The following is a 27,543-nucleotide window of genomic DNA, read 5'->3' on the forward strand; positions in this document are numbered from 1 at the left end:
CCATCACTCCATAAATGGAAGTCGCAAACACACGTTTGATCTGATAATGCAACTTAATATCTTGCATTCATTGCAATATTTTTTATTTTTTATTTAACATGATTTCATTCAAAAGAATTCATAATTAGGGTTTTGGAATATATAGAGATTTTAATTACTAGTTTCCATCACATATATACAATTATAATTAAATACATAAATTTTATTATCTTTATATATTTACACACTCAGTGAGTGTACTCAATTTCTAATGCCCTTAGTGCATGTATTAGGAGCATGATTCAGAAAATAGACTCGATATTACAGTCATATATATATATATATTTACTACAATATCGTTATAAAGTTACAATATTTAATATTTTAGAGTTATTCATCATCTCGATTTTACTCATCTAAGCGCAGAAAGAAACTGTAATTAAAGCCTCGTATTTAGTATTATTCGTACTGACCTTTATGATAATAAGTGTACCCAAATTTGTTCATCAACCTGAAATCGCGTGGAGAACACCCCAATTCAAACCAACGAGATGTTGGTTCCGTGGTAAGCAAGTTAGATTATAAGGCGGATTCTCATGAATAAATAGAGTTCAAAATTTTATAACCACACTTATTCGAACGGGTTTAACTATTTCGATTCGCTCCGATTCCGAATAAGATTGATTTCATATTCAATATATAAACAACAAAAAAGTTTAAAAAAATAAAAAAAAAATTATGACATAAGATGAGTTTTGTGGGTCTAATTAGTTCCAATGGCAGGGCTGGAGTTTCCATATTTTTAAGGTGAGAGTGGCTGTGGGGACCACCAGCGCTGCCCAATAATAATTGAAAACGGCAGCCCACATGTTATAAATGTCTCAGCAAATAAATCCATTTCATGCAGCCTTAAATTCTATTGGTCTCTGCTTGTGTTTGGATTTGTGTTTTAAGTATTTTGTTTGTGTTTTAAAGATAAAGAGAGAAAAATAGAGATAAGTAAGCGTGCATTAATCATATGTTTGGATTTGTGTTTTGGGGTAATTTAAAATATTTTAAAATAAGTGGTGTAAGTTTGATATTGGGATTTCAGAGACAAAAATCACTGTTTATTGTCAAATCATATATTTTATATATATATAAATATGTATATATTTATGTTTAATGTTGTATTTTATGATGACAAAAGTCACTGTTTATTGTCAAATAATGTATGTTTTATACTATATATAGAAAGTTGAAAAATAAAAAAATACATAGATAAGGTGTAAAAACACAAAAATAAATACATATTGAGTATGTTTTATCTTGTCTCGAAAAACACAAAAATATAAATCCAAACACTACCTATGTTGTTCGCTTGTCTCAAAATAATTTTAAAGTATTACAACCATAAATAAATATGATTTTGGATTCCTTTTTTTTTAAAAAAAAAATATATAGTCGAAAATCTGTACTTGAATTGATGGATTTATATTATTAATTTCGAATTTTTAGCAATAATTTTTTTAGATTTGTTTAGATGATTTTTATATTCAAGTAATTTATTTTATTTTATTTTAAATTTGTATGATATGTTGTTGAATAATAATATATTTTAATTTTTCTCTAATTTCAAATATTTCTACTTAAATCTAAATTTATCAATTCAAATGCGGTGTCAGTGAACTCTATTTATTATCATCGGAGAAATGTATGTTTGATTTTGTTGTTTTGTGAATTTTTATATTTCTTTATTATATAAACTTTTAAGGTATTAAATTGATTAGGACATCATAGGATTTTAGTCAAATGATTCTTTCGAGTCTTTTAACAACTTACAAATGAGGTTTATCAAAATTTTAAAATATTTATAAGATATTTAAAACTCCAAACTTATTATAAATTATTTGATATTTTTAATCTAAATCGATTATATATAAACTTATCAATATTAACATTCTATCAGCTATTTAGTTCATCCAATGATAGGATGTCGAGTACACTGATTCATTCAGCTTAGGACAAGTGTGCTCCTCTAAATATTGAAAGGCAATTTACAAGACATGTGTGCTTCATAATTACGAGGTCTAGCTCAGCGACTTCGTTGTAACTCTAAATAAATTGATGATTTAAGTATCGAACGGTTTTAATTAAGAGTAACCACAACAAATTTTAACAATTTGTATTGCAGACTAATCTACCACTTAAATACCTAACGTGGACGTTGGGACTCACCTAACACAAATTACAGAATCATCCGCAATCTCGACCCTAATCACACCCCATTTAAAATGATAAATTGTCCGAGGAGGTAGCCATAAGACCTATTCCTACCAAAAGTTTTTATCACCATCCATTACTTTTGAGATAATTACATTTAAACGTCTTGATCTATGGCAGTCAAAAATTAATAATAATTTGTGTAATTATATTGATATTTTTGGGAAGTATTTGTGTAAATTTTAAAAAATATGGATGATTTGTGTAAGTGATAGTAATTTTTTTTATTCGAATATGTATAAATTTTTAAAAAATATAAATAATTTGTGTAAATAGACCATAAATAAGTTTTGCAGGTGTAATTACTCTTTATTTTTTTTTTAACATTTGACCGAGAAAGAACAAACGCACACGCTTTTGCAAAGATAAACATGAGAAAAAGGCGACTCGTCTTTTTGTTCCATTTTTATCAACTTTCCGTAACCCCAAACAGAGCACAACACCAATTAATAATTGTAAATAATAATTAAAGAGATTAATAAATTAATTATGACTAACTAATCACACAAGTTGTGAGAGAAGTCCGAGCTTATGGGGATAAGCACGGGTGACGTGACAATCCGGGTCGGGTTATTCGGACCCGGGGGTGCCGGTGGCCCATAGATCCGGAAGAAGGGAAAAACTGGCGCCCACAGCTGCCCCAAAACCAGATACCCGCCGCCTGTTTTCCACAAGACGGTTTTCCAGAAAACCGGGAGGATGTGGATGCGGGCCCCGCTATCCGCTTGGCCTCCACGATATGTGGCGATTCGACCTCACTCTGACACCCTCATGTGCCCTCCACGCGCCCACCCCCCTAATGCCCCCTATGGTGATTCACGTGGCCCTTCCTGTGTCTTCTGCGTCTACTGGTAAGAAAAATGCTGCGAGCTATGGTACGTAGAGTCAGGATGTTTATCATTTCTCCATTTATGCGTATTAATATATTTACATGGCTTAAGTTAATTTTTTTTCAAGAATAATTCCAAAGATATTAAATTATTAATATAAGATAAGGATTCATGTATGTTTTGTGCAGATTGAGCTGGACACAATTCGACCCGACACAACGATCTGATTCTTGGTTGTTAATTGCTGATTCACATTTTAAAATTATGCAGAGTAGTCTAGACAAGTGAATATATTTTGTCCTGTAACGTTTTCCTTCCAACCTCAAACTGACTTAAACATTGATTTTTTTTTAAATCACCCGATGAACCTAACAATATCTTTCGTCTCAAATTCTCAAATACCCAATTTAAATTGTTTTGAGAACAATCTTAATTTTTGGTCTCGATTTTATATTTTTAAATGAAATATTATTCTACAATTATATATAGTAATATAGAAAAAATTATAATTTTTCAATCACAAACAACGATTTATAATACAAGTCACACAACTACACTAACTTTTTTGTCATACAGTTACTATTTACTTATTTTTAATATTATATGTTAATTTATATATTTTATTTTTTTATAATATATTTTAAAATATAAAATATAAATTATTAAATAGGAAAAAAAGAAATAGAGTAGGATAAGCTTTAGGAGAAGTGACATCCACGCGGTGGGGAATGGGCGTGAGTCGACTAAACTCTGGGTTCGGGGAGTTTGACATTTTATTAGAGGGTGGGACCATGGTTGAATGAAATTGAGTGGAGATACACCTCCCAATTCCATGAATGTGGCTACCTGGTTTCTAACAAATACCGCTCTCCTCTCTTACCTCCTACACTATGAAACAGCTGCATCCGACCCTAGTTTCCACTTCCTCCTACAAACCCCCAATCAATGTCCACACACCACCCCATATATATATATATATGTATGTATCTACATACATTCAGCAAAAATCTTCTTCTTACCTTCTGTTTTCTCTCTTGCGAATTTTCACAAACACGTTGCGTCCAGCTGAGTATCGCTCCGTTCATCGCTTGAATTTGATTTGGATTTTTTATCAAAATGCGGATGAGCTGTAATGGTTGTCGAGTTTTGCGGAAGGGCTGCAGTGAGAACTGCAGCATAAGGCCGTGTTTGGAGTGGATCAAGAGCCCCGACTCGCAGGCCAACGCCACCGTTTTCCTGGCCAAGTTCTACGGCCGTGCCGGCCTCATGAATCTCATCAATGCCGGACCTAGCCACCTCCGCCCTGGTTCGCCTCTTCTTTCTCGTCATTACGTACATATGAATTTATTAATTAAACGCGAACCCGTTTCTGATGGATGTGAATTTTCTGGTTTGCAGCGATTTTTAGGTCTTTGCTGTACGAGGCCTGCGGGAGGATTGTGAACCCGATATACGGGTCGGTCGGGTTGATGTGGTCCGGGAGCTGGCAGCTCTGCCAGAATGCTGTTGAGGCGGTTCTGAAAGGAGCTCCGATAACCCAGATTGCAACTGATGCTGCTGCGGCCAAAAACGGGCCCCCGCTCAAGGCCTATGACATAAGGCATGTCAACAAGGAAGAGAACTTGAATGATCTGCATCGAGTCAGGAACCGCTGCCGCTTCAAGCGGTCCGCACCGAAGTCGAAGCGGAGCCGGGTCCGGGTCGAGTCAGCGGAAGAGACCAGCCACGATGAGGTGAACAGGACGTCGCCGAGCCATGAGTCATCCTTGAGCCATCAATCCGAGACGACGGAGCCCGTGGTGGAGAGGATAAGCGGGCAGAGTGAGAGTCTGGGCTCCGCCGAGACCGCGGAGGCGGAAGCCGATCATGGCGTCGGAGTTGAACCCAATTTCAACACAGACCACCGACTGGCCAATGACGATGAGATTGAGCTGGATCTAACCCTGGGCTTGGAGCCCATGAAACGCTCACCGAAGCCGAAGCGGAGACAAGCCGGTGACTCGGCCGACAACGGTGGGCTTTGTAAAATGGAGCTAGCGCTCGAGTGTCCGGCTTCGTGATAGATGAAGATGATCAGTTTTTGACGTACGGCGGGGATCAAAGTTCAAACGTTCCATTGATTCTTTACCTTCAGTTTTGGGTTTTTTTAATTTTTGTGTGTGTTGACAAAAATGCCCTTTGTGAGGAGAAGAGGTGTACAAAAGTGTGATACAAGAAGAGTTAGGTAGATGAGTTATGTAGGGATACAAGACAAGACATATATATACATATATATATATGAGTCAATGATACAAAAAAGTCTTTTCCAATTTCCATTTTTACTCTAAATTCAACAATTAAGACACTACGGGTTTTACCATAATTGTAAATAAATATTTTTTAAAATTAACAATCGTTTTTGTGACAGATAATTATAAAAATAACTGTTAAATGATGATTGGTAATATTTATAATTTTTAAATAATGATGAAAATTTATAATTATAGCGAACATTAGGTTTTTTGTTGGAACATAACCAATGATTTAGTATCCATTTTTCTAATTATCAATAAATAATTATATAATTATTAAATTAGACAAATATTATATTTGACATTTGGATTTTTAATAATGTGGTAATGAATATTAATATATAAACATATAAAAAAAAATACATTTTGCTTCTTATTATAATTTAAATAGCATTTTGGGCATATGAAATTTAGTAATCGACATATGGACCCTGTATCAATTATATCCAATATCAATAATCTAATTTAAAAATAATATATTGAATTATTTTTTAATAAAACAAGTTTACAAGAATGTATATTATGTTAATAATGATAATTTTGTGATTAATATAATAAAATATAAGGAGCTTATTAAAATTAAATTAAGAGCTCCTTGTACTTTTCCAGATGAGATTATGGTCTCTTATACTATTTTATAAGTTTAATTTTTTACAAAATAAATATCAAATACTTTACCATTATGAGTTGTCAAATGTATTATAACATGTTTAAAAAAAATTACAAAGTTTATTCAAACACCCTCTTAAATACTGTAAAATTAACTACTTATCTTTTTAAGTTCATTATGACGATCGAGGTCCAATAATTGTTTATGAGGTAATTGATCTTTAAATATATTGATGAACTATTATTAATTGAAATAAATCGATTACAATCATTCTTGTCAAATGTTAATATCGTGCCTCAGCTTCGAGCATGCTGATTCTTTGTTTACTTTAAATTTATTAATTAATTTAAAAATTTTAATATATTATGTACTGAATGTTATAATACATCAATTAATTTAAAAATACTGATGTAATTAAAGTTAGAAAAATAAAGGAATCCAAAAAGGGGCCAAAACGTAAACATCAAGAACAGGGAAAAAGACATTTCCTAGGACTGATCCTTGGATGCATGGGATAAAACGCAATTATTTGCACATAGATTTGTTATATAGCTCAGAACTATGATGTGACAAACATGTTGAAGATCTAAGCCAAATTCTATGAATTATAAAATCATGGTAAAAAATGACTAGTTTAATGAAAAAAAAAATTAAAATATGCAATTCAATCACAAAGTATAATAAAATCAAAATATAATTTTTTCCCTCGATCTTTTAAAATATTACAATTTCATTTTAAAGGGTATGTTGGCTCGAGAAGTGGGTCGAATTATTGTCAAAATCTTTTAAGGGGTATTTTTAAATTATCACATGATAGATTTATCGGACCCTCAAGACGGAACAAATCTTAATAAGATTAATTTTAATTTTGATTTATAAATATGTATTTGTAATTTATCGAACCTCACGAAGTGTGGAGGTAATTAATTAATAAATTTATTGAGTAAAGTGATGAGTTTTTAATTATTTTTTTTTAAATTTTAATGGGCTCTTTAATTTTGTTTGCATTTAATTATTACATTGTTATTATTAACATTTTATAAGCTTTATAATTTTATTTCATCTTAGTACTTTCATATTTTTATTCTAAAGTAGTATATAATATGTTGTAAACTATAAAATGGTTTTTAAAATATATGAGTTTATACGTCTTCAATATAAACTTACCGAGACACCCTCTCAATATTCGTGAATACATGCTCGGATTTTGATAAGATATTTTAATTAAAAAATTTGAATAATTAATGATGAAATGTTATAAATGCTCAATATGAATAGTTTTATTAATAAATAATCAAATATTGCCGTGCCAATCAAATATCTCACCTTTTTTTCTAAATGTAAAAATCATGTAAAATAAATAAAAATAGACATAATTGAATTAAATTTTGAGATACATTATTTGAAAAAATTTACACGTGCATTATGATTGTACATGATATGCATAAAAATAAATTTGCTTGAAAAAAAAACTAGCCCAAGAAAAAATAAAGAACCCGAGACCTCCCACATCAGTCCAATGGCCCATGAAGGAGGTAGGAGTCCAAGATGTTCACAAACTTAGCCCAAAGATATGGCCCAACAAGGTGATTGGCCCGAGCTCCATGCTTAGATATCTCTCCATGTGGCATATTTCTAGCTTGTCGAGTCTACCTCTTAGCCAACATGGAGGGCACGAAGTCAAGGGAGGTCCCCTCAAAACCCTGGACTCCTTGGCTAGGAAGACTCCCTGGTGGTTAGGCATCCTTGCCATTGAAGGATTCTTCTCAACTTAGAGATATGATTTCAACAGCAAGATTAAATGGAGGATGAGAACATATTATGGTTTATCCAAATAGCTTTTATCCATTTTTTGAAAATGGAGGAAACGTGCAGAGCCTTATCGGAAGAGGACACATCCTTTGTAAATACATGTTTACTTCTTTATACTGAGGACACATTCCTAAGACCTTTCTTACTCTCTGGACGATACTCCTTACATCCCTCACACCTCTCTTATTCTCTAAACACTTTACAAGCCCATTATCACGTGTTCTTGCACTTTTTCACCAATTTTATTCATCATATCTCAATATTCAATATAGTTATTTACTTTTTGATTTTATTCCATATCAAATTTACTACTAACTTGGGCGTCAGAATGCTAATACCTTTTTTGCAGGTCCCCCTTCAGAATTTGCATTCACTTTGACCAAAGCTTTGAACATATTTCAAATCCATTGGACCCGTGTATTTTTTTAATGCATCATTGGTGCCGTCTGTGGAAACACAAATATAAGACATGAGAATAATGGAAGGAGACCACACCTTCTCGGATGACTCCTCGCGAAAGATGGTACCCCTCACGCTCGAGTACCTCCAACAGATGATTACTACCTCTGTTCAAGGTCTAACTTCAACAGCCCCATCATTATCATTACTTAATTCTAATGTTTCTACTAATTCAACTTTTAATGTGCAGGACGTCCTTTGGAAGAGTAGGAGGGGATCCTCCTCAGAAAATAAGCCTTGCCCCCAGGTAGGCATCCTCCTTAGAAAATAAACCCTTCCCCCAGGCAGCATCCTTCATGAACAAGCGTTGCCCCTAGATAGGCATTTCACTTAACGAATAAATCTTCACATACAAGCTTTCCTCATATAGTATTTTAATATTTTAACTTAAATACCTTGGAGGTTTTATTTTGCCACTTTCGATGTATTAACATGTGCTTTCTTGTAGGGATTTCACGAGGGAGGCATCCTTCTCAAACTTCTCAGATTAGAGCCCCGTCCCCTGGCAGGTACCCACTCATAAAAAGTCTTGTCTTCCACATAGGCATAGAAGCTCTCCTTTGTGGAGGTACCCCAATCGTTCTTCGGGCAGGCACTTAGGTCCTTCTATGGGGGATCCATAAGCTCTATCCTCTGCAGGCACTTAAACCCTCATCCGTAGAGACATCTAAACCTTGCTTCCAGTGGACACCTTTTTCTTCCTCCGGTGAGTTCCTAAGTCTTGTTTCAAGGAGACCCCCCTCAAATAAACGCTCCTCCAATGAGGCACAATAATTTTGCTTTGTACTAGACATATTCGTAATAATACATGTATTTTATTATTTAACATTCTCTTGTAGAAAAATAAAATCCTACACTAGAGTAAGCACAAAATGCACCCATTAAGCCCTCATATGTGGAGGCATTTTCATAAAAAGCCCTGCTCCGTACAGGCACAAAGTAAGTCTTCTTTTTCTAAGCATGATTATGCTGCTAATGTTTTTGCAGGAATCCCCTGTTTGGGCCTCACCTCTAAAGATAGCTACTGATGTGCATAAAAATAAGTTGACCCAAAAAAGACCAGCCCAAGAAGGAATAAAGAACCCCGAGACCTTCCGCATTAGGCCAATGGCCCATGAAGGAGGTAAGAGCTCAAGATGTTCACAGACTTAGACCAAAGATATAGCCCAACAAGGTGATTGACCCAAGACCCATGCTTAAACATCTCTCCACATGGAATATTCTAGCTTGCCAGGTCTACCTCTTAGCTAACATGGAAGGCATGAAATCAAGGGATGTCCTCTCAAAATCCTGGACTCCTTTGGCTAGGAAGACTCTCTGGTGGTTAGACGTCCTCGCTAGTGAAGGATTCCCCTCAACTTAGAAATATACTTTCAACAACAAGATTAATGGAGGATGAGAACATATTCTAGCTTATCCAAACAACTTTTATCTATTTTTTTCGGAAATAGAGAAAACTCGCAGAGCCCTATCGAAAGAGGACACCCGCCTATAAATACAAGTTTACTCCTCCATATGGAAGACACCTTCCTGAGACAATTCTCAAGAGACACCCCTTATGTCCCTCACACCTCTCTTACTCTCTAAATATTTTTTAAGCATTCTAAAAGCACATTATCACGTGTTCATGCACTTTTCACCAATTTTATTCACCACATCTCAATTTTCAATCAAATTTATTTATTTTTTTAACTTTATTCCATCTGAAATTCGTTACTAACTTGGAGTCGAAATGCTAACGCCTTTTTTGCAGGTCCCCCTTAGGATTTGCATTCCCTTTGTCCCAAGCTTTGAACATAGTTCATTTTCATTAGGACCCGTAATTTTTTTGACCACACCAGTACGTATGCAAAATAAAAGTTACAATGGTGTTAATTATTAATTTTTTGAGCTAATAAAATGTTGTATAGTATTATTGTAGAAAAGGTATATTAGATAATTATATAATTTATAGAATAGGGTAAATTACATTTGTCATTCGAATTATACCCGTTTTTATATTTTGTTATTTAAACTTCTTTTTTTGTATCAACTTAGCATCTCAAGTTTGTAAAATTTGCACTTTACTACATATGAGTCTTTTTTGTTAATTTTTTTTATTGAAAAAACATCACATGCTATGCATATATGAAATACATCACATCATATAATCTTTAAATATCACATGTGTAGTGCATGTGGTGGTTTTTTTAATAAAAAACTTGGTTGAAAAATAGTTATAAATAACAAAGTGCAAAATTTTGTAATATTGAGATGTAAATTGACAAAAAAAAAAAAAAAGATAATAAAATATAAAAACATGCATAATTCGAATGAAAATATATAATACACCCTATAAAATATTAGTGAGGTTTATGGGCAATTTAATGTGAATGAGAAGTATTTAAAAATAATTGAGTGCATTTTAAGAAGTTCATATATATATATATATACATATATATATATACTACCGTTGACATACTCAAATAAATGTGCATAATTAAATAAAATTTTTAAAAAATAATTTATATTTTTAAAATATATGTTAATTGAAAAAAATAAAAATATTCAAACAAAACAAAATTATAAAAATTTAAAGTTGAAAAGAGCGGACAATTTGAGGGTTTCTAAGAGTGGTTTTGGGATTAATAACTAAATGAATTAAATATTAAAAAAATATAAATTAGCAGACTAATAGAAAGCGAAACATTAAAGTGGCGCTCTCACTTAATAATAAGATATAAGGTATAGATATATAAATTTGAAATAAAATATATATCACAAAATAATAAATATATTTTAGGTATTTTAAATTTAGTACAGGATAAATTACAATGAATTTTCCTGATATTTATCATATTACAAGTACTCTTTATTATTTGTAATATTACAAATATCCTCTAATATTTGATAAAATTATGTAATCATTGGATGAATGTATGAAAATTATCAACTTTACCCATATTGTATTTTTTTATTTTTTTTAAAAAATAAAAAAATTATAAAAAATTTGAACGAGGTGGATGAAATTTTTTTAAAAATTATAAAAAATTTATCAACTTAGTCTATAAAAAAATCAAGAAAGTTTTAAAAATTAAATAAAATTATAATTTTCAATTTATAAGAGCTTTTTGATCAGTTTAGCATAAAAAATAAAAGAAAAGCTAACGAATTGGACTAATTATTAAACGATCGTTAAAATCAGGGTATTGATAATTTTTCAAACAACGATTAATTTATCCTTTAATATAAGAATGAGAGGGCTGAGTGCAAAAGTAAAGACAAAATTGGGGTGCTTTTGTAATTTGGCAAGAATTCCTCCTTATCAGGAAAATCTAAAATTACAGAAAAGGGAAGAGAGAGAGAGAGAGAATTGAAAAACTGAAAGTGAAAAACGAAAAAAGCCCTACTACAGTCGTCTTCCCCACCGTTCTCTCATTTTGGCGATGAAGAAAGCGCAAAATCTCCGCAAAACCCCACTCACGTATTCTTAGATCGGTATGTCCTTTTCCTGCAATCTTGTGCTTTCTTTGTTCTTGCATTTGTTTTTCTTTTGCATTCTCCGACGTCAAATGGGAAACCTAATTTCCTGAATCTTCAGGCAGAAGTGTGTTTTGAATTTTGTTACTGAGTTTTTGTTTCTTGGTTTACCAATTACGAAGAAGGGATGTGGTGACTGACGTCGAATGTGTATACGGGCTTTACATTTTCATTTTCTAACATAAGCGGAGAATTTTGTTTGGTTTGTGTTCGGTTTGATTATTTTGAGCTATGGCATGAGCTTATATTGATATACGTGTGTGTTTATAGTGGCGGGGGGTCATTTTGTGTGAACGATGATTCAAATGAAGGATAGGGCGTTTTGCTAATCTGGTTCACTGTAACCGCAGGGCAGGGTTCTGCATAAGATGGTTTCGAGTTTCAAGAGTTTGCCTGAGGAGGTCATCCGGAATGATTCTCAAGAGGGAGACAACTTAGCAAGGTATTTTCAAGTTGTGGTCCTTTGAATTGTGTTACTTTTGATTTGTTGCGCTGAAGAGAACTGATGGTTTTTTGCGAAGTTGGAGCTCAATTCTTTCAAATGGAAATTGCCAAGTGTGGTTGGCTTGAGCTTTAAATTTGACCTGAAATTTGGAGTGAAATTGAAATCTTATTTTGAATTGGAATTGGTTTGTTGTTCGTAACTGTAAGATAGCTCAGATTGATCTTGAAGCCTACTTTACTTGTCAATGATCTGCCACATGATATGTTATTTGACTGATCTCTTATATATCTTTTATACTGATCATTGGTGGTTTATTCTTGCAAATTCTGCAAAATAACCAGTCTGAAAAAAAAAAAAGAGTTCAAAACATGCACGATCATTAAAAAAATCATGCATAATCATTATAAAACAAATATAAAATATCCATTAATCAAACTCCAATTCTTCCCCAATCTCATCATCATCATTATTCTTTTCGTTCTCTCGATCACTGTACGTTTAGGAATGGTGTAAGCCATTCAGCCTATTTTGTCTAAATTTCTATTTAATTTTCTTTCTTTTTTCTTTTTCTTTCTTTCTTTCTTTCTTTCTTTCTTTTTTTTTTAAAAGCAACTGAATTAAAGGCTGGGCTTTTTAGCCTGGCTTCAATTTACACTGGCGACATTTTTTAGCCAGCCTTTCCGCAGTTTCTTTCAAGCCCCAGCCCTTTTTGGACCGGGGCACAGCGCGCCTCTGTGCCTGGAAAAATGGTGCAGAATGGCTTGCTGAGTAAGCACTCCGCCATTTTTTAGTAATGGCGCTGAGGCCGCGCCATGGCACTCATTACCAATTATGGCCTTAGGCGAGAAACTAGATTATGAGAATGCGAGTGGTTACATTTTAATTATCCACATAAGGGAAAAACTTTTTTGCTGCCATTATTTTTCCCGCAAGTAAAATAAGTCATTCATGTGCAAATGCAAATATAGAACTACATATGAGACCACATGTTTACCATATCCACCATATTTGCAAGCTATTTGAATGAAATGTAGTTTCGAAAGGCATAACCAAATCTCCTAAATCAGCACGACAAGGAAAGAAAAGCTAGCATAAATTTTTGGAAGAGAACATGGCCCTGCAAAGAAGAGTACGACAACTTCACACTTGTAAGTAAAGTAATAGGAGCAACTATGTAGCTAATGTCCATTTGTGTTCCATCAATGGCTTGTGTCCACATTAACCTATTTGGATGAAAGCAGATAAGGAAAGGATAATTAGTGTATTTGCATTTCACAAAAACAAGTAATACAAAGATTTAGAGTTAAACTGCATATCAATAGTTGAGATTTGTAAAAAGTTGATTGATGTGGAATTAATTATAAAATCAACGAAATCTTTACACATACAGATATATGTAGTATGTATAATACTTTGAACACACAACAAATGATGCTAAATAAAAGCTACCTTTTGACCTGCGCATGCTATATTCCAACATAACACTAACTGGAGCTCAGATTGAACAAAAGAAGTTTGAGTCTTTCGGAGAAGTCAACTCAAGAAGCATATATCCATATAGGGATCTTTAGTAAGACGCAAAATAACAGAAATGTAAAGGGCTTCTAAATGAGTGAGCAAAACAGCTGAAATTGCAGTAATAAGGAGACAAAACAGATATTTGACTAGCATGGGAGGCATTGGTAAATTAAAGGAGGATCAATTTTAAAGTGCATTTATTTTTAAGTTGTAGAGTAGTCAGGGATGCCCCCTTCAGTCCTTCTACCTATAGGATAAGGAGTTCAGCAATGGAAAAGATACAGCAAATTGATGGTGTGACATGAAGGAGAAGTAAGTAGTAAATACTAAAGAGAGGTACAGGACGATTTGCTTGCCTGTAATTGGAACTAAAAGAAGAATGGATGTATTATCAACATAGGAGAAAAACATCAGAGTTGATCTAGTGAGTTGTGTGTCTGTTTGTTTCAAATTTAGTTGCAACTTAGCTTTTGGGACGTAGGGTGTGCTTTCGGTGTCTGCTTTCCCTTTCTATTCACTGTAAATTTAGCTGTCTGATTAGATTTCTGCATTGTTGAATTATACATTCTGCATGAATTTATTGATTCAGTTATCTGTTACTTGACGCCTTCTAATTTTTCTGGCCCCTGTTGCTTTTTCCATTTTCAGGTGTCATTGATCCTTTAGTTTTGAATAAATTAGAATAGCAACAATCAGATGCAGTTCTAAATTGTATCGAAAACGTCATGGAAGGAAATAGAAGAAACTTCCTTAATAAACGTTCTAATCCACAATTCAAGAGAACAGGAGGTTCTAGGAAAGGAAAACAACATAATTCTATACGTGAAGATTCTTATGAGAACTTTCACCCATCAGACACAGTTTATCGTATTCTTTGCCAATCTAAAAAGATTGGTAGTGTAATTGGAAAAGGTGGTAACATCGTAAAATCCCTTAGAGAAGAAACTCAAGCAAAGATCACAGTTTCTGACTCTGTTCCTGGGTCTGATGAGAGGGTGATAATAATTTTTAGTCCCTCTGACAAACAAGCGAAAAGACAGAGTGGCAATAATGGTGAGAAATCCGAGGAAGGATATGATGTATTGGAGCCACATTGTGCAGCCCAAGATGCCCTCCTTAAAGTTCATGACAGAATTGTTGAGGAAGATCTTGGTGGAGCAGAAAAAGGCAATGGGGATGAGACTGTGGTCAGTGCTCGTCTTCTGGTTTCAAACAATATGGTTGGATGTATTTTAGGAAGGAAAGGAGATGTAATCCAAAGATTACGCATTGAGACTGGTGCAAACATACGTGTTCTTCCTGCTGACAATCTTCCCGCTTGTGCGACGAGCAATGATGAATTAGTGCAAGTAAAATTATTAATCCTTCTTTTGCAATTTATAATTATTTATATCTTTTCGCCTGAATACATGCATTGGATGGAAACAAAGTGTTATACCTAAATTTAGGATGCCATTGGATAATTATACATCTATTTTGCTAAAGTTGTTCTGGATTGCTTGGTTTGTTGTTGTTCATAGTGACACATAGATCTGGTTTAGTGCAAGAATGATAGGATATTTAAATCTGAACCACTTATTAACCTGCGGTGTGATGCTTTCCTCTAATCTTTTTTTCTTCTAGAGTTTAGTGCTTTACCCATTTCTTTAGGTTGGAGTTTGGGCTTGAGATATGAGAAGAATAAGGTAAGTGTTGTTTATCACTTGAGGACTTCTATTTTCCTTTAGGATGGATATCTTGTTACTTGTTCTCCGCTGTGAGGGTAGACTCTATATTATTCTAAATACAATGAGGCCTTGTCTTGCATAAATATATACTTCCAGCACTTCAGATTGGTAATTGAAGCGCTTCTCTATTTTCATGATTTAAAGATTTTTGAACTGGGTGCATGCTATGTACAATTTTGTTGGTGGAACTGAATAAGTTATTTGGACTATTCAGCCTGACATTGGCTATTGCTTTTAGAAGTGAACTCTGACGTCTATTACTGAAATTCACACACACACACACGCACATAAATAATTTTTGGTACATCTTATGGGGTTACTTTTTCAGTTTCGTTCGTTGCAATATTAAGTGTATGCCTTTATTCCATTCAATTTAGCATTTAAGATTATTATTGTTTTAAGACAGTTAAGGAATGCTCTTACATGTTTGTTTCCATTGTTAAGTTAAAAACAATTGCTTGTACTCTTAGAAGTGGTTTATATATCTTTCTTGGATTTTTATAACGAAACCATAGAACATCCGGTATTGAAACTTTATATTATAGATTTCAGGTAAACCTGCTATTGCTAGGAAAGCTCTATATGAAATATCAACTCTTCTACATCAGAATCCACGGAAGGATAAACCTCCCTCAACTTTTCCGACTCCATATGCTAATCAGGGGTTTCACCCTCCTGGTCCCCCAATAAAAAATATTCCTCCAGGAAATTCGACTTGGTTGGAACGTACTAGCGATGCCCACAGAATGGAACCTATGCCATTCAGGGGAGGATATGGCGTCCAGCCATCTGCTTTTGGACCTGAAGATTATGATGGTGTTAGTCCTCCACATGACAGGGAAGCACCGAGTGAGTTCACTGTAAAAATACTCTGCTCTGCCGAAAAGATTGGTGGTGTGATAGGCAAGGGAGGCTCTAATGTCAGGCAGTTAGAGCAGGAAACAGGAACTAGTATCCATGTCGAGAATGTATCGAAAGAGTCGGATGAAAGAGTAATCCGTGTTTCTTCGTTTGAGGTTGGTTATTCTTCTGCTAGCTTGGACTAATTTATTTTAGCATATAGGGGCCCTTGCTGAGCTGAACATTTTCTCAGGCTCTTTGGGATCAAAGGTCACAGACTATCGACGCCATTCTTCATCTTCAAAATAAAACTAGTGAATATTCTGATAAGGGAACCATTACAACTAGACTTCTTGTTCCATCAAGTAAGGTTGGCTGCATTCTTGGACAAGGAGGCCATGTCATCAATGATATGAGGAGGAGAACGCACGCAGACATACGCGTCTTTTCCAAGGAAGAGAAACCTAAATGTGCATTAGAAGACGAAGAGCTTGTGCAGGTGATGCCTTTGCTCATGATATATTTTGCATTTTGAGATCTGCCTATTTGTGCTTAGAGCTAACATGTTTTAATAAAGATTTTACGAGTGCTCATTTGTTTAAACATCAGATATCTGGAAGTTTTGGGGTTGCTAAAGATGCCTTGGTAGAGATTGCATCTAGGCTTAGAACAAGATGTCTTCGCGACGCCAATTCTAGGGTGGAACCTGGCCCTGTTAGGCCTTTCCCAGGATTTAACCCTGCAGGAAACTTACGCGGTGGTGGCCTCCCTCTGTCAAGTACTATTGGAGCCGGAAGCTCGAGAAGATATGAACATTTACAGGTATTAGTTCACTATTACATTTTCTATATCATCAAACTTTGTTGCCAATATCTTGTAAGCTGTGTGGATTGAGTTTTGAGGACCACATTCATGTTAGCCAAGTATGCTTGATGTTTCATGATTACTGCCAGGGGCAGGGTGGGGGGATTGGTATGTGAGAGAGATATAAAACAGTATTTCATTTCTAGAATCTCTGGCATGTGATCCACACATGGGGCATATGACAGCAAGGTCTCTCTCTCTGTCTCTTCTCAATCAGCTTTTCTTACTTGCCATTATCTCTCCACCCTAATTTTTTCTTTCTCAATGCGCTTTTGAATGAATAATAAAGAAAGTGATACTTTTTACTTACTCTCTTTTCTCCGATGCATCTATTGGTTATGTGCTTGTATTATATGCACATACAAAAACGGATCAACTTAAAACAAGTCAAAATAGCAGTTTACAAGAAATTCTGTGGTTCAGCATTACGTTATTCGTAGTTTCATGAGTGCTTGGTGCTGATTTGCTAGTGCACGAATCAAAGGATAAAACTGACGTAAATATAGGACTTAAGCAGTAACAACGTGCAGGTATTCAGATAAGTGGGAACATTTCTTGATTTAGTTTTGTGACCTCAATAGGATTGTGAAATTCATTGATTGGTTTGGAAGTTGGATAACATGTTCCATTTTTCTGTCAATTTACATGTAATATATGATTGAAATGCTTGCATCCTTTTAATCGGTTATGCTCAAAGCATATTTTTTATGTGGTGATTTTTTCCTCTTGCCCATAATGCTAAAGCTTCATGTATACCATAATATTAGAGGTATTGGATTTCAATTTTTTGAGAAATGCATCTTTATACATTTAAAGACTTGGGTTGGTTGTGATTAATCTGGCATGGAAGTGGCAACCGTTTTTGCAGCTTGTGGGATGTGGCATAGAGAATTGTTTGAAGTGTTCGTCAATGATAATTTGGGTGAATCTAAGGTTCAACCTGAGTGTCGATGTTTCTTTTAATGCAAGTTATATAGTCTGGCAACCAGAAAGCGTGGGCTGTAATATAGTCATTGGTACTTGATCTTGAATCTGGAACTTTCATGTAAGCCACCACCTCAATCTTCTGTTAAAAAGGTAACTTGTAAGGACAGGAAACAGTCCTGTCTGTGAAAGACTTTGTGATACCCTGTTCAGATACATTAGGGAGGGAATTATCTTGCTTTGGTTTGACTTTTTCACTAAAACCACAGTTCACTGGTAAGCATAAAATTTGTTGAATTTTGAGTGAAGTAGAAATGTAGAAACCAAAATAAATTGGACTGGCTTCCAGTTGAAAGAAAAGGACCTAGAACATGGAATATCAGGTTTAGCATGTCTCTGTATCTACTGAAACTTTTTAAGGTTGCCCTTAAGTAAATTTTATTCTCTTTTGCAGTTTAAGAATGTTACTTAATGGTTCTTCTGCTGATCTTCAGGGCAGTGTTCGTGAATACGAGCCTCCAAGTTTTCCTCTACCTCCACGCACTACGAGGTAATGGCATCTACTAGAGAATTTTTAACTATCTCTATATAATCTCTTATATAATCTAAGGTACTACAGTATCATCCCAAGTTGCCATGCAGATTAACATTTGGACATAGTTTCTTATTTCCTGCCATTTAATTGGATGCCATGCCTTGGGTTTTCTGAAGTGTAAATTCAATTATTTATTTCATGACTTGATAACAATGAATTCACACTTCAAACACACACTGGCTGAAGCTCTACCTCTTAGTCCTAAAATGTTAACTAGAGGTTTATGGAATGGAAATTAGTAAGCATGTCAAACTTTTTTATCTTTCTATATTATGAAAAATTCTGCTATAAATGACACCATCATCCATGCGTCAGCTTGTGTTCTCCAACATCTCATTTGTATTAATTGAGATGCATATAAGAGTATTTTGATTTGATTTTATTTGGTTTATATTTAACTTCTGTGTTTCAGGTACTCGGATGTCAACGAGGCCAAGATTGGTTCTGTATCAGCAACAGGAGGGAGCCGCATCGCTGAGGTGAGATTTACTATACTTGTTAGACTTACATTGAGTGACTTAATTATTCTTTGGGAGGTTTCATCTCTTCATGCTTAATGTGAGAGATTGGCCAGCTTTTCCACTCCACCTGGTTCTAAGATGATACTTGATTGTTATAATATTTTTGTTCTACATGTACTCCATTTTGGTTCCTGTAGTGGATGTTTCTTAGCTAGATCTTTTGTCCTTTTGTCAATCCGGAAGAACTATGCATTTATAGAACAAATATTGAAGCAAATTACAAATTTATAACATTTTCTATTTCCTCGTGTTGTTATCCGGAGGGGATTAGATAGACTTTGGAGGGGGACTATGACATTCTAATTTCTTTCAAGTAGTTACACGGTATTCATTAATGAATGGAGTTAATACTCTTGAAGTAAATTACTTATTATTTCTTCAGAGTAGAATGTGAAATAGCCATCTTAGGTCTTCTATTGATGCCATAGTTTATCAGTGGCACTTGGGATTACTCATTCTACAAGGGCAGCTTTCTGTTCTATCACTTTTATGTAACTTTCCCCTTGTAACTTGCTATGTGATTGATTACCGAAGGCTATTCATGCATGCTTATGCTGGTGTTTAAAAAATTAATTGTATTAAAAATGTTCATTTTGACTATTGGTTCTGACCAAAAGAACAAGGACCACCTAGTCCAAAAACACTGATACAGAAGATATTGTGAAATATAAACTTAAACTTGAAGTAAGCTCAAACTCAGTGGATCTGCATGGCAGCCTTTTATTTTGATACTTAATGAGATTGTCATTAGGTCTATTCATCTTTGATTTTTTTATCTACCACAAGCGTGCAAAAGCTGAAATCAGCCAACACATTGTTGACATGTCTAACCTGCACTTATTTTCAGGATGTCGATGAATGTTCTTTGTTAAGTTGTTTGTGGTGGTAATATATTCTGGCAGAATTTACATAATCGTTGTTGGTGTCTTGCTTGTAATTTTACCTAAATGCATTTCGTTTGAACTTAAGAATAATATAATTCAGTATCGAAAGCTTCATGCTAAGACTTCAAGTAAAGACTTCTGAATCTTATTCTTGTATTCTAGTTTGCTGGAACAAGGGTGAATCTCCAGGATCCATATTCAACTGGTTCTGATTTTGGCATGTCAGAGCATTTTAGTTCTTCAAGAAATTTGTATCAGACACCTGCATCGTCTACTGGACATAATAATTATCCGCAATCAGGTGCCTACCAGAGCTATAATTCGCAGTATGGCGCATATCCAAATAATATTGCTTCTCCAGTTCCCTATCAGAACTCTAATCCCCGACCTGTTGCCTACCAAGATGTTTATACACAGCACGGTTCATACCAGAGCATAAGAGCACATGGTTCTTACAAATATTGATGCTCAATTTGGGCATTTGTACCATGATTTTACTGCACATCGTATGATTTTAATAGTTTCGACCTTCCAGCATAGTGCAGATAGTTTGCTGTAATTTATATCTGTACTTCAGTTATCTCTCCGCTCTCATTCTGCATGGCTGGGTGAGATCAACCACCTTCATATCTTTTCTTTTCCCTTCCATGTTTTCAAATATTATTCTGTTTCAGAGGAGGTACTACAAGGAGGTGTTGATGCTCCATCAAATCATCTTTTACTTTTAGGTGGTAATTTGATTGTTAGTGTACATTCCTTTGACAAACATAACTTTTCAATAGAATCCTAACGAGAGTTACATGGTAGGAAGTGTATATTGGATTTTTACTATGTTTTAACCCTGAAAAGTGGAGGTTGCATTTCTGCACAAAACATTGCTGGAATTCTTATCCAATCTATGTACTTTTCATGATGGTATTAGTTGGCTGGTATTGATTGTTTCACCTTGTAAAGCTTTTCCCATAGATCCTTTTTGTTGATCACTTGATCGCCATCTCTGACTTGTTAATTTCTGTGATACCATTTTTCTGGAACTTCATTTTGTTTGACCTACTTATGCCTTCTGTTTGCACAATCTGTATCTTGTGTCGCACGGTTGGGTTGTTATGTTGAGATAAGTCTGTGGACAATGGGTGGTTGCATTTTGCATGTTTTCACCACTGAATATATTTGAAAGGTATTTTTCACAAATCATAGGATATATTGTCTAGGTTATCTGGATCCTATAGTCGATTTTGGGCCAACCCGCTCTATTGTGCACTTTGAGTGCTAATTCTAGAGATGCTCCCTCTGTGGCCAACAACATATTTAAAGTGATAAAATAGAAAAAGGAAAAAATGGTAGTTAAATGTTTTAAATACAATTTGACGAAATTACAGCGCTCATCGCTTGATGCAAACCTGGGACAAAGCTCTTTTGGTTGTGGAAAATATGGGCTAATATGCTTCTTTATCATTTTTTATTTTAGTTTTTTGTTGTGAAAAATATGGACCAAAGTTTGCATCATTCGAAAATCACCATAATTTTGCTAAATTTCCACAAAAACTATATAACAACCATAATTTTTCTTACTTCAAATTTTCTCAATATGTTGTTGGCCAACCCCTTTAATAAGCACCAACAGCCAACATCTGGGTGGGAAGCTATAGTTTTCTCACCCAAAATAAGAATCACTATTGTTTTTTTAAGATTTAAGGGATTAAAGTAAAAAATAGAGGGAAAAGAGATAAATACTCGAAATAAAATGAAAAAAAAAACTTATTACTTGATAAATAATTTCGTAGAAATTCATTTTTCAAACATAGCAGGGGTTCCAGAATATTCCTCTGCAATTAAATCAATTAATCATTCATATTGAGTTTGTCTTGCTATAAAAAGAAATGTGAAAGAATTTAATGAAAAGCGTGTTTTCTTTTGGAAATTGCACGAAATCTTTGGTGCAGACTGCCATAATAATAGTAGAGGACATCCACTTCCTCAAAATTTTAAAGATTTTATGATATCCTCAATTAATAGGAATATATTGATTTAAATAGAAACTTTGACATTGTTCTAAGTAAAATACATTTAATATGATATGGTGATAGTAAATATAGATATATGCTTATTATTATTATCATTATTATTTTACTACAAATTAGAGATATATTAATGTCATTTAATTATTAAAATATTGAATGCTAATAGAATAATTCATAATGCATGATTGTCAATATATTTTTAGTTAATCATAGAAACTTAGTTTATATTTCATAGGAATAATATCAAATAATATAGAAAATAAAATATAAATTCTAAATATTAGATATAAGAAATTATAAATTTTATTAGTGTTAAATCATTTAAATTATCCAAGAACTCTAACATCAACTTTAGATGAAAATAAATTAAAAAGAATAAAGTTGGCTTAGAAGTTCTTTTGCAACAGTTTTAGAAATAAAAATTGGTATTTCAAACACCTCAAAGGTAAAGCACATTTTTCCACAACTCTCGCAAACAATCCCTTTAAGGACATATTAGCACAATTTTGATTGTGAAAAGTCCAGAGGAGCGCATCAAACCAACGAGTTATTTAATATTTTATTATAAAAAAAATTATATCATTATAATTTTATTTAATATTATAATAAAAACATGACGAGTCGTGATGTTAAATCACGACTTGTCAACAAATAAAGCAAGAAATTTGAAAAAGCTGGCCAAGATCGCAACTTGGCATTTTTCATTTTTTTTTTGGTTTAAATAATTTTGTATAATTAAATTATATATAATTAATTTTTAACAACATATTAAAATTAAAAAAATTATAAAATTAACATTGCATTAATTTAAAAAATTACAATTAAGAATACAAATATAATTGTGATAATAGTTTTTGTAAAGATATTTTTGACACATGCCCCCCTTTTTTGTACTTAACCAATATAAATTTTTATTCGCAACGATGTATCAGTTTTTGTTAAAAAAAAAATGTAAAACAATTGGAAACTCAATTTCAAAACTACATAACCAAACAAGTCGGTGCTTCATGTTTTCTTGAATGTTACTCAAATTAGGGAAATTCTACAATCGGTTCAACTTGAACCAATTAAATAACAAGTGCAATATATTTGTCAATACAATTCAAAAAAAAATAATCAATCACATAACAAATATGATACATTTCTTCTATAATTGATTTGATTCGACCAAATCTAATTTGAATAAGAATTTTTTCTCAAATTAATAGTATGAATACTTACTTGGTTACTCATCCAGAGTCCCCATTAAATTTGGGTGTCAAAAGTTGGTTTGATTTTTTTTATTTTAAATATTATTTCATTTTGATTCTATTTAATATACAGAATTTTGACATATATAAAATTCATGGCATTTATTTTATTTAAATAAATATTTTATATACATAACTTAAATAAAATAGAAAATACAACAAAAATTTGAAAAAAAAAGTTCAATTCATCAAAACGCTTGGCGGGACAGTATATTGTATGTGGGCACACTTTTTAATTATAATCTAATTCAATTAGTTATATATTTAGTAAAAAAAAAGTGTTAATCACATAATTTAAAGTGATTTTTTAAATAAGTTATATTTTTTCATCCGAACTGTGTTTGTTTTCCACTTTATTATTTCAATCTTTTTTATGTCAAATTTTTCATCTTAACTTTAGAAAATTTACACTTTGCCATATATAAATTTTTTTGGTCGATCTTTCTGCCGAAAAAAAAATATCGCATGCGTTGTATATGTGATATTTAAGAGCAACATACAGGTAGAATTTCACATATGATGTGCATGTGATATTTTTTCCAATAGAAATTTTTTTTTTTAAAAAAAATGATTATATATTGCAAAGTGCAGATTTTTGCAAAGTTGAAATGGTAAATTAACACAAAAAAAATAAATTAGATGGCAAAATATAAAAACAGACATTTAGTTTGGATAGCAAGATGTAATACTTTTTTTTGGTTAATTACATTTCGCCATTCGAATAACACTCATTTTTACACTTTGACATTTGAACACTTTTTTTTTTATATACAACTTACCATTTCAATTTTGCGAAATTTACACTTTGCCAAATATGAGTATTTTTCTGTTGAGTTTTTTGCCAGAAAAACATCATATGTTGTGCATATGTGAAAAGTGTCACATCACATAACTCTTAAATATCACATGTATGCTGCATGTGATGTATCCGACAAAAAACTTAGTAGAAAAATAATTATAAATGATAAAGTGCAAAATTTCATAAAATCGAAATAATAAGTTGACATAAAAAAACATCCATAATTCAAATAAAAAATATATAATCAACCCTTTTGTTTTATTAACATACACATGTTCAATTTGAACTCAAGAACTTGTGGTCAAAGATGTTGAGCCCAATTAATTGAGTTGTTCCCCCTTAACCTTGCATAAGTAAGGTTATATATTGTTAATCTTGTCCTAATTAGAAGGTTGGTGACAGCATTTAGTATGGTAGCCCCATGTACAAGTCAATAAGGGCAGAGTGACAGCACTATACATTAAATTCCTGTGTGGTTGTTGAATGTTGTCATCACTTGTCTCTATCTGGTAGAACTAATTTTGATCAATTTCCTTTATCTATTTATTTTTGTTTCAACCAAATTAATTCCCATAATCCACTCTCTCAAATTCTTTCAGTCTACTTACGCATCTGGGACAATGCAGAGTGGGGAGATTGACAATATTGTCAATGCTGGAACGTTGACAGTTTATTATAAACTTTGAAATTATATATATAATTCATCCAAAATTCTATTTTAAATTAATATTTGGGAAAGTTACAATCTTCTTTCTGAGATTTGGTGCAATTATATTTAGATTCTCTATGGTTTGGGAAATTACATTTAGCATTATTGAAGTTTGTTTCGTCTAACAAATAAATCCCTACGTAAGTTAAAATTTACTGAATTTGATAATATTAACAAAAAAGTTTAAATAAAAATTTCTATTTAATTGATTACTGATTTATTGCATTTCTGTATTTGGAGTAAATGCATGCAGAATATTTTCAGACACATGAATTTGGAAATGCAAAAATTAGAGCTGAATTACCAGAAAATCAAACGTGAACAATTCAAGAGATTATAACGAGTGACTGTTGAATTTATGAATACAGATTGATTCATATATATATATATAGCTCTAATTATTGTTTATTTGAACTGAATTATCATCAGAGCTTCACTATTTCTGGGATGTGCACTGGGTACCTCTCGATGCAGTCCACCCATGGCCCGTCCACCGGAGTCTTGATCGTCCTGTTGCACTTCCAGACGGCGCTGTTGCACTTAAATCCGCTCCCGAAAGCAATCTGCCAAACTCTGTCGCCTTTCTTCATTCTTCCTTTAGCCTCAATGTACCCCAATTCGTACCAGAGTGAAGAAGAAGATGTGTTTCCGAATCGGTGGAGGGTCATCCGGGACGCTTCGACGTGCTCCGCCGAGAGCTGGAGGTTCTTCTGGAGCTCGTCGATAACCGCGCGGCCGCCGGCGTGGATGCAGAAGTGCTCGAATGCTTGTTTGAAGTCGGGAATGTAAGGTTTCCACTTGGGGTTGAAGATTTTGCGGCCGATTAGGGTGAAGAGGAAAAGGAGTTGTTCTGACGCTGGAAGGACTAACGGCCCGATGGTGGTTATGTTGGATTTCAGGGCTTCTCCGGCTATCAACATGAGGTCTTTCGACAGGTTGATGCCCACTTTTCCTTCCGGGTCTTCTTGCTCGTACACGCATTTGTAGGCCTTGTCGTCGGCGCCTTTGTGGGTTCGGACGACGTGGACTAGCTTGTACTTGGCGCGGCGGCTGTCCCGGCTCTTGTTTGAGAGGAGGATGGCGGCGCCGCCCATGCGGAAGAGGCAGTTGGGGAGGAGCATGGCTCTCTCGGACCCCTTGTAGTAATTCGGGGTGATAATTTCAGTGCTGATAACAAGAGCGTTTGAATTGGGATGAACCTGGAGCAAATCCCTGGCCAAATCTATGGAAATTAACCCGGCGCTGCAACCCATGCCGGAAAGATTATAACTCTTGATATTGCTTCTTAGCTTGTACTTATTCACGACCATGGCGGAAAGCGACGGAGTAGGAGAAAACAGGCTGCAATTCACTATAAGAATATCAATATCTTTGGGCTTGATTCCAGTCTTCTGCATCAGGGAATCGATGCAGGAGAAGATGACAACCTCAGCTTCACCCCTGGCGGCCTCCATCGTCGGCGTCGGGGGAATATAATGAATCGCCGGCGGCAGACAGGTCTCCTCCCCGAGACCCGATCTTTCAAGAATCCGCATTTGAAAATGAACACTCTTGGGATTGTCCTTGAGAATGAGCCTGGAATGCTCCATGAAAGTGGAGAAAGGGACCCGGCAAGTGACCGGGGCTTTGTAGCAGGCGTAGTCGACCAGGTAAATCGACCGGGGCTTCGACATGAAGTAGACGGTGGCGATGAATACGACCAGGAAGGAGGAGCATAGGACCTGGACGAGATCGAACTGGAGAGAATTCCAGATTTTCACTATTTCCTCGGGCCCTAACCGGAGAATTTCAACGGCGAGGGCGATGATGATTGGGATGAGCAAGAAGGTGAGAATGTGGTTGACGAGGTACTGGTAGCCCAGTTTCACGTACTTGAGCTTCACGGAGTTGGAGAAGCTCGGCAAACTCTCCGGCATCTTTTCTTATTACTATGTTTCTTGTTTTTTCTTCAGGGGTAGAGAAAAAAGCTGCGGCGGCGACGACGGTGGTGGTGGTGGAGGAGGAGAGGAGGAGGGTGGTGGGAGCAGGAGGGGAATCCGCTAGCTTTATAAAAGAAGTGATGATATGAGGGGTGAGGGAGCAATGAATGCAGGCAGGTAAGGAGATTTAATGAACAACTTTCATGTCATACAACGCTCTCTTAGCTGGAGTTTTATGTTGTGTGCTATAGCTTTGTAGCCAGCCCTCCTCTATACATGCAAATTAATTTCATATTTTTTTTTAATTTTATTTCCCTCAATAATAGTAATAATTAAATTCATCTTGGTTTATTGTTTTAGGTGAGGTTATATATTTTAAATTAATCAAACATTAATGAAATCGCGGCGCACACACACATATATATATATATATATATGCGATAAAGTATTATCCATCGAGCTGTTCGTCAAATTTTGTACAGTCTTGAGTAATTCTATATAACTGAAATATTTGTTATATACTTAGAGGGTGTTGATGAGATTATAAAATTTTAAAAGTATGTTATAAAAATATTTTGTAACATATAAGATACTGCAAAATATTTGATATTTTTTAAAAAAAAATTCATACAATTTAAAAATAAGGTCATTTCAAAAGTTTATATTTTTTCTAAAAAAAATTATGAAATTTCTAATTTATTATTAATATGTTAATAAATTATTTCAATCTCAATCATATTAGTTTCGTACAGAGTTGTCGCCATT

The 27,543-nt window shown here is 34.1% G+C and overlaps 3 protein-coding genes across 7 annotated transcripts; 2 read left to right on the top strand and 1 right to left on the bottom strand.

The window, feature by feature from the left end:
- Positions 1–3,969: 3,969 nt before the first annotated feature.
- On the top strand, positions 3,970–5,380 carry LOC105176167 (LOB domain-containing protein 41-like). Its single transcript, XM_088877354.1, has 2 exons — positions 3,970–4,377; positions 4,470–5,380. The coding sequence occupies exons 1-2, from the start codon at positions 4,188–4,190 to the stop codon at positions 5,129–5,131; spliced, it is 852 nt and encodes a 283-aa protein (XP_088733480.1). The 5' UTR covers positions 3,970–4,187; the 3' UTR covers positions 5,132–5,380.
- A 6,180-nt stretch (positions 5,381–11,560) lies between these two features.
- On the top strand, positions 11,561–20,639 carry LOC105176166 (KH domain-containing protein At4g18375). Of its 5 annotated transcripts, none has more exons than XM_088877188.1 (10): positions 11,562–11,720; positions 12,113–12,204; positions 13,275–13,355; positions 14,374–15,074; positions 15,998–16,468; positions 16,546–16,791; positions 16,902–17,114; positions 18,575–18,630; positions 19,088–19,154; positions 20,243–20,639. In XM_088877188.1, the coding sequence occupies exons 4-10, from the start codon at positions 14,451–14,453 to the stop codon at positions 20,543–20,545; spliced, it is 1,980 nt and encodes a 659-aa protein (XP_088733314.1). In that variant the 5' UTR covers positions 11,562–11,720; positions 12,113–12,204; positions 13,275–13,355; positions 14,374–14,450; the 3' UTR covers positions 20,546–20,639. The 5 variants fall into 5 exon arrangements, 4 of the variants coding, with proteins under 4 accessions (XP_088733314.1, XP_088733313.1, XP_088733316.1 ...); XM_088877190.1 differs by having other exon boundaries at positions 11,565–11,720; positions 12,118–12,204; XR_016063712.1 differs by lacking the exons at positions 13,275–13,355; positions 20,243–20,639 and adding an exon at positions 18,025–18,201 and having other exon boundaries at positions 11,561–11,720.
- A 4,493-nt stretch (positions 20,640–25,132) lies between these two features.
- On the bottom strand, positions 25,133–26,948 carry LOC105176165 (3-ketoacyl-CoA synthase 6). Its single transcript, XM_011098888.3, has one exon. It carries the CDS (start codon positions 26,773–26,775, stop codon positions 25,285–25,287), a length of 1,491 nt encoding a protein of 496 aa, XP_011097190.1. The 5' UTR covers positions 26,776–26,948; the 3' UTR covers positions 25,133–25,284.
- Positions 26,949–27,543: the final 595 nt, after the last annotated feature.

This window comes from Sesamum indicum, linkage group LG13 (genome assembly GCF_026168435.1).
Source record: "Sesamum indicum cultivar Baizhima isolate 11 linkage group LG13, ASM2616843v1, whole genome shotgun sequence".
Classification (NCBI taxonomy): Eukaryota; Viridiplantae; Streptophyta; class Magnoliopsida; order Lamiales; family Pedaliaceae; genus Sesamum; species Sesamum indicum.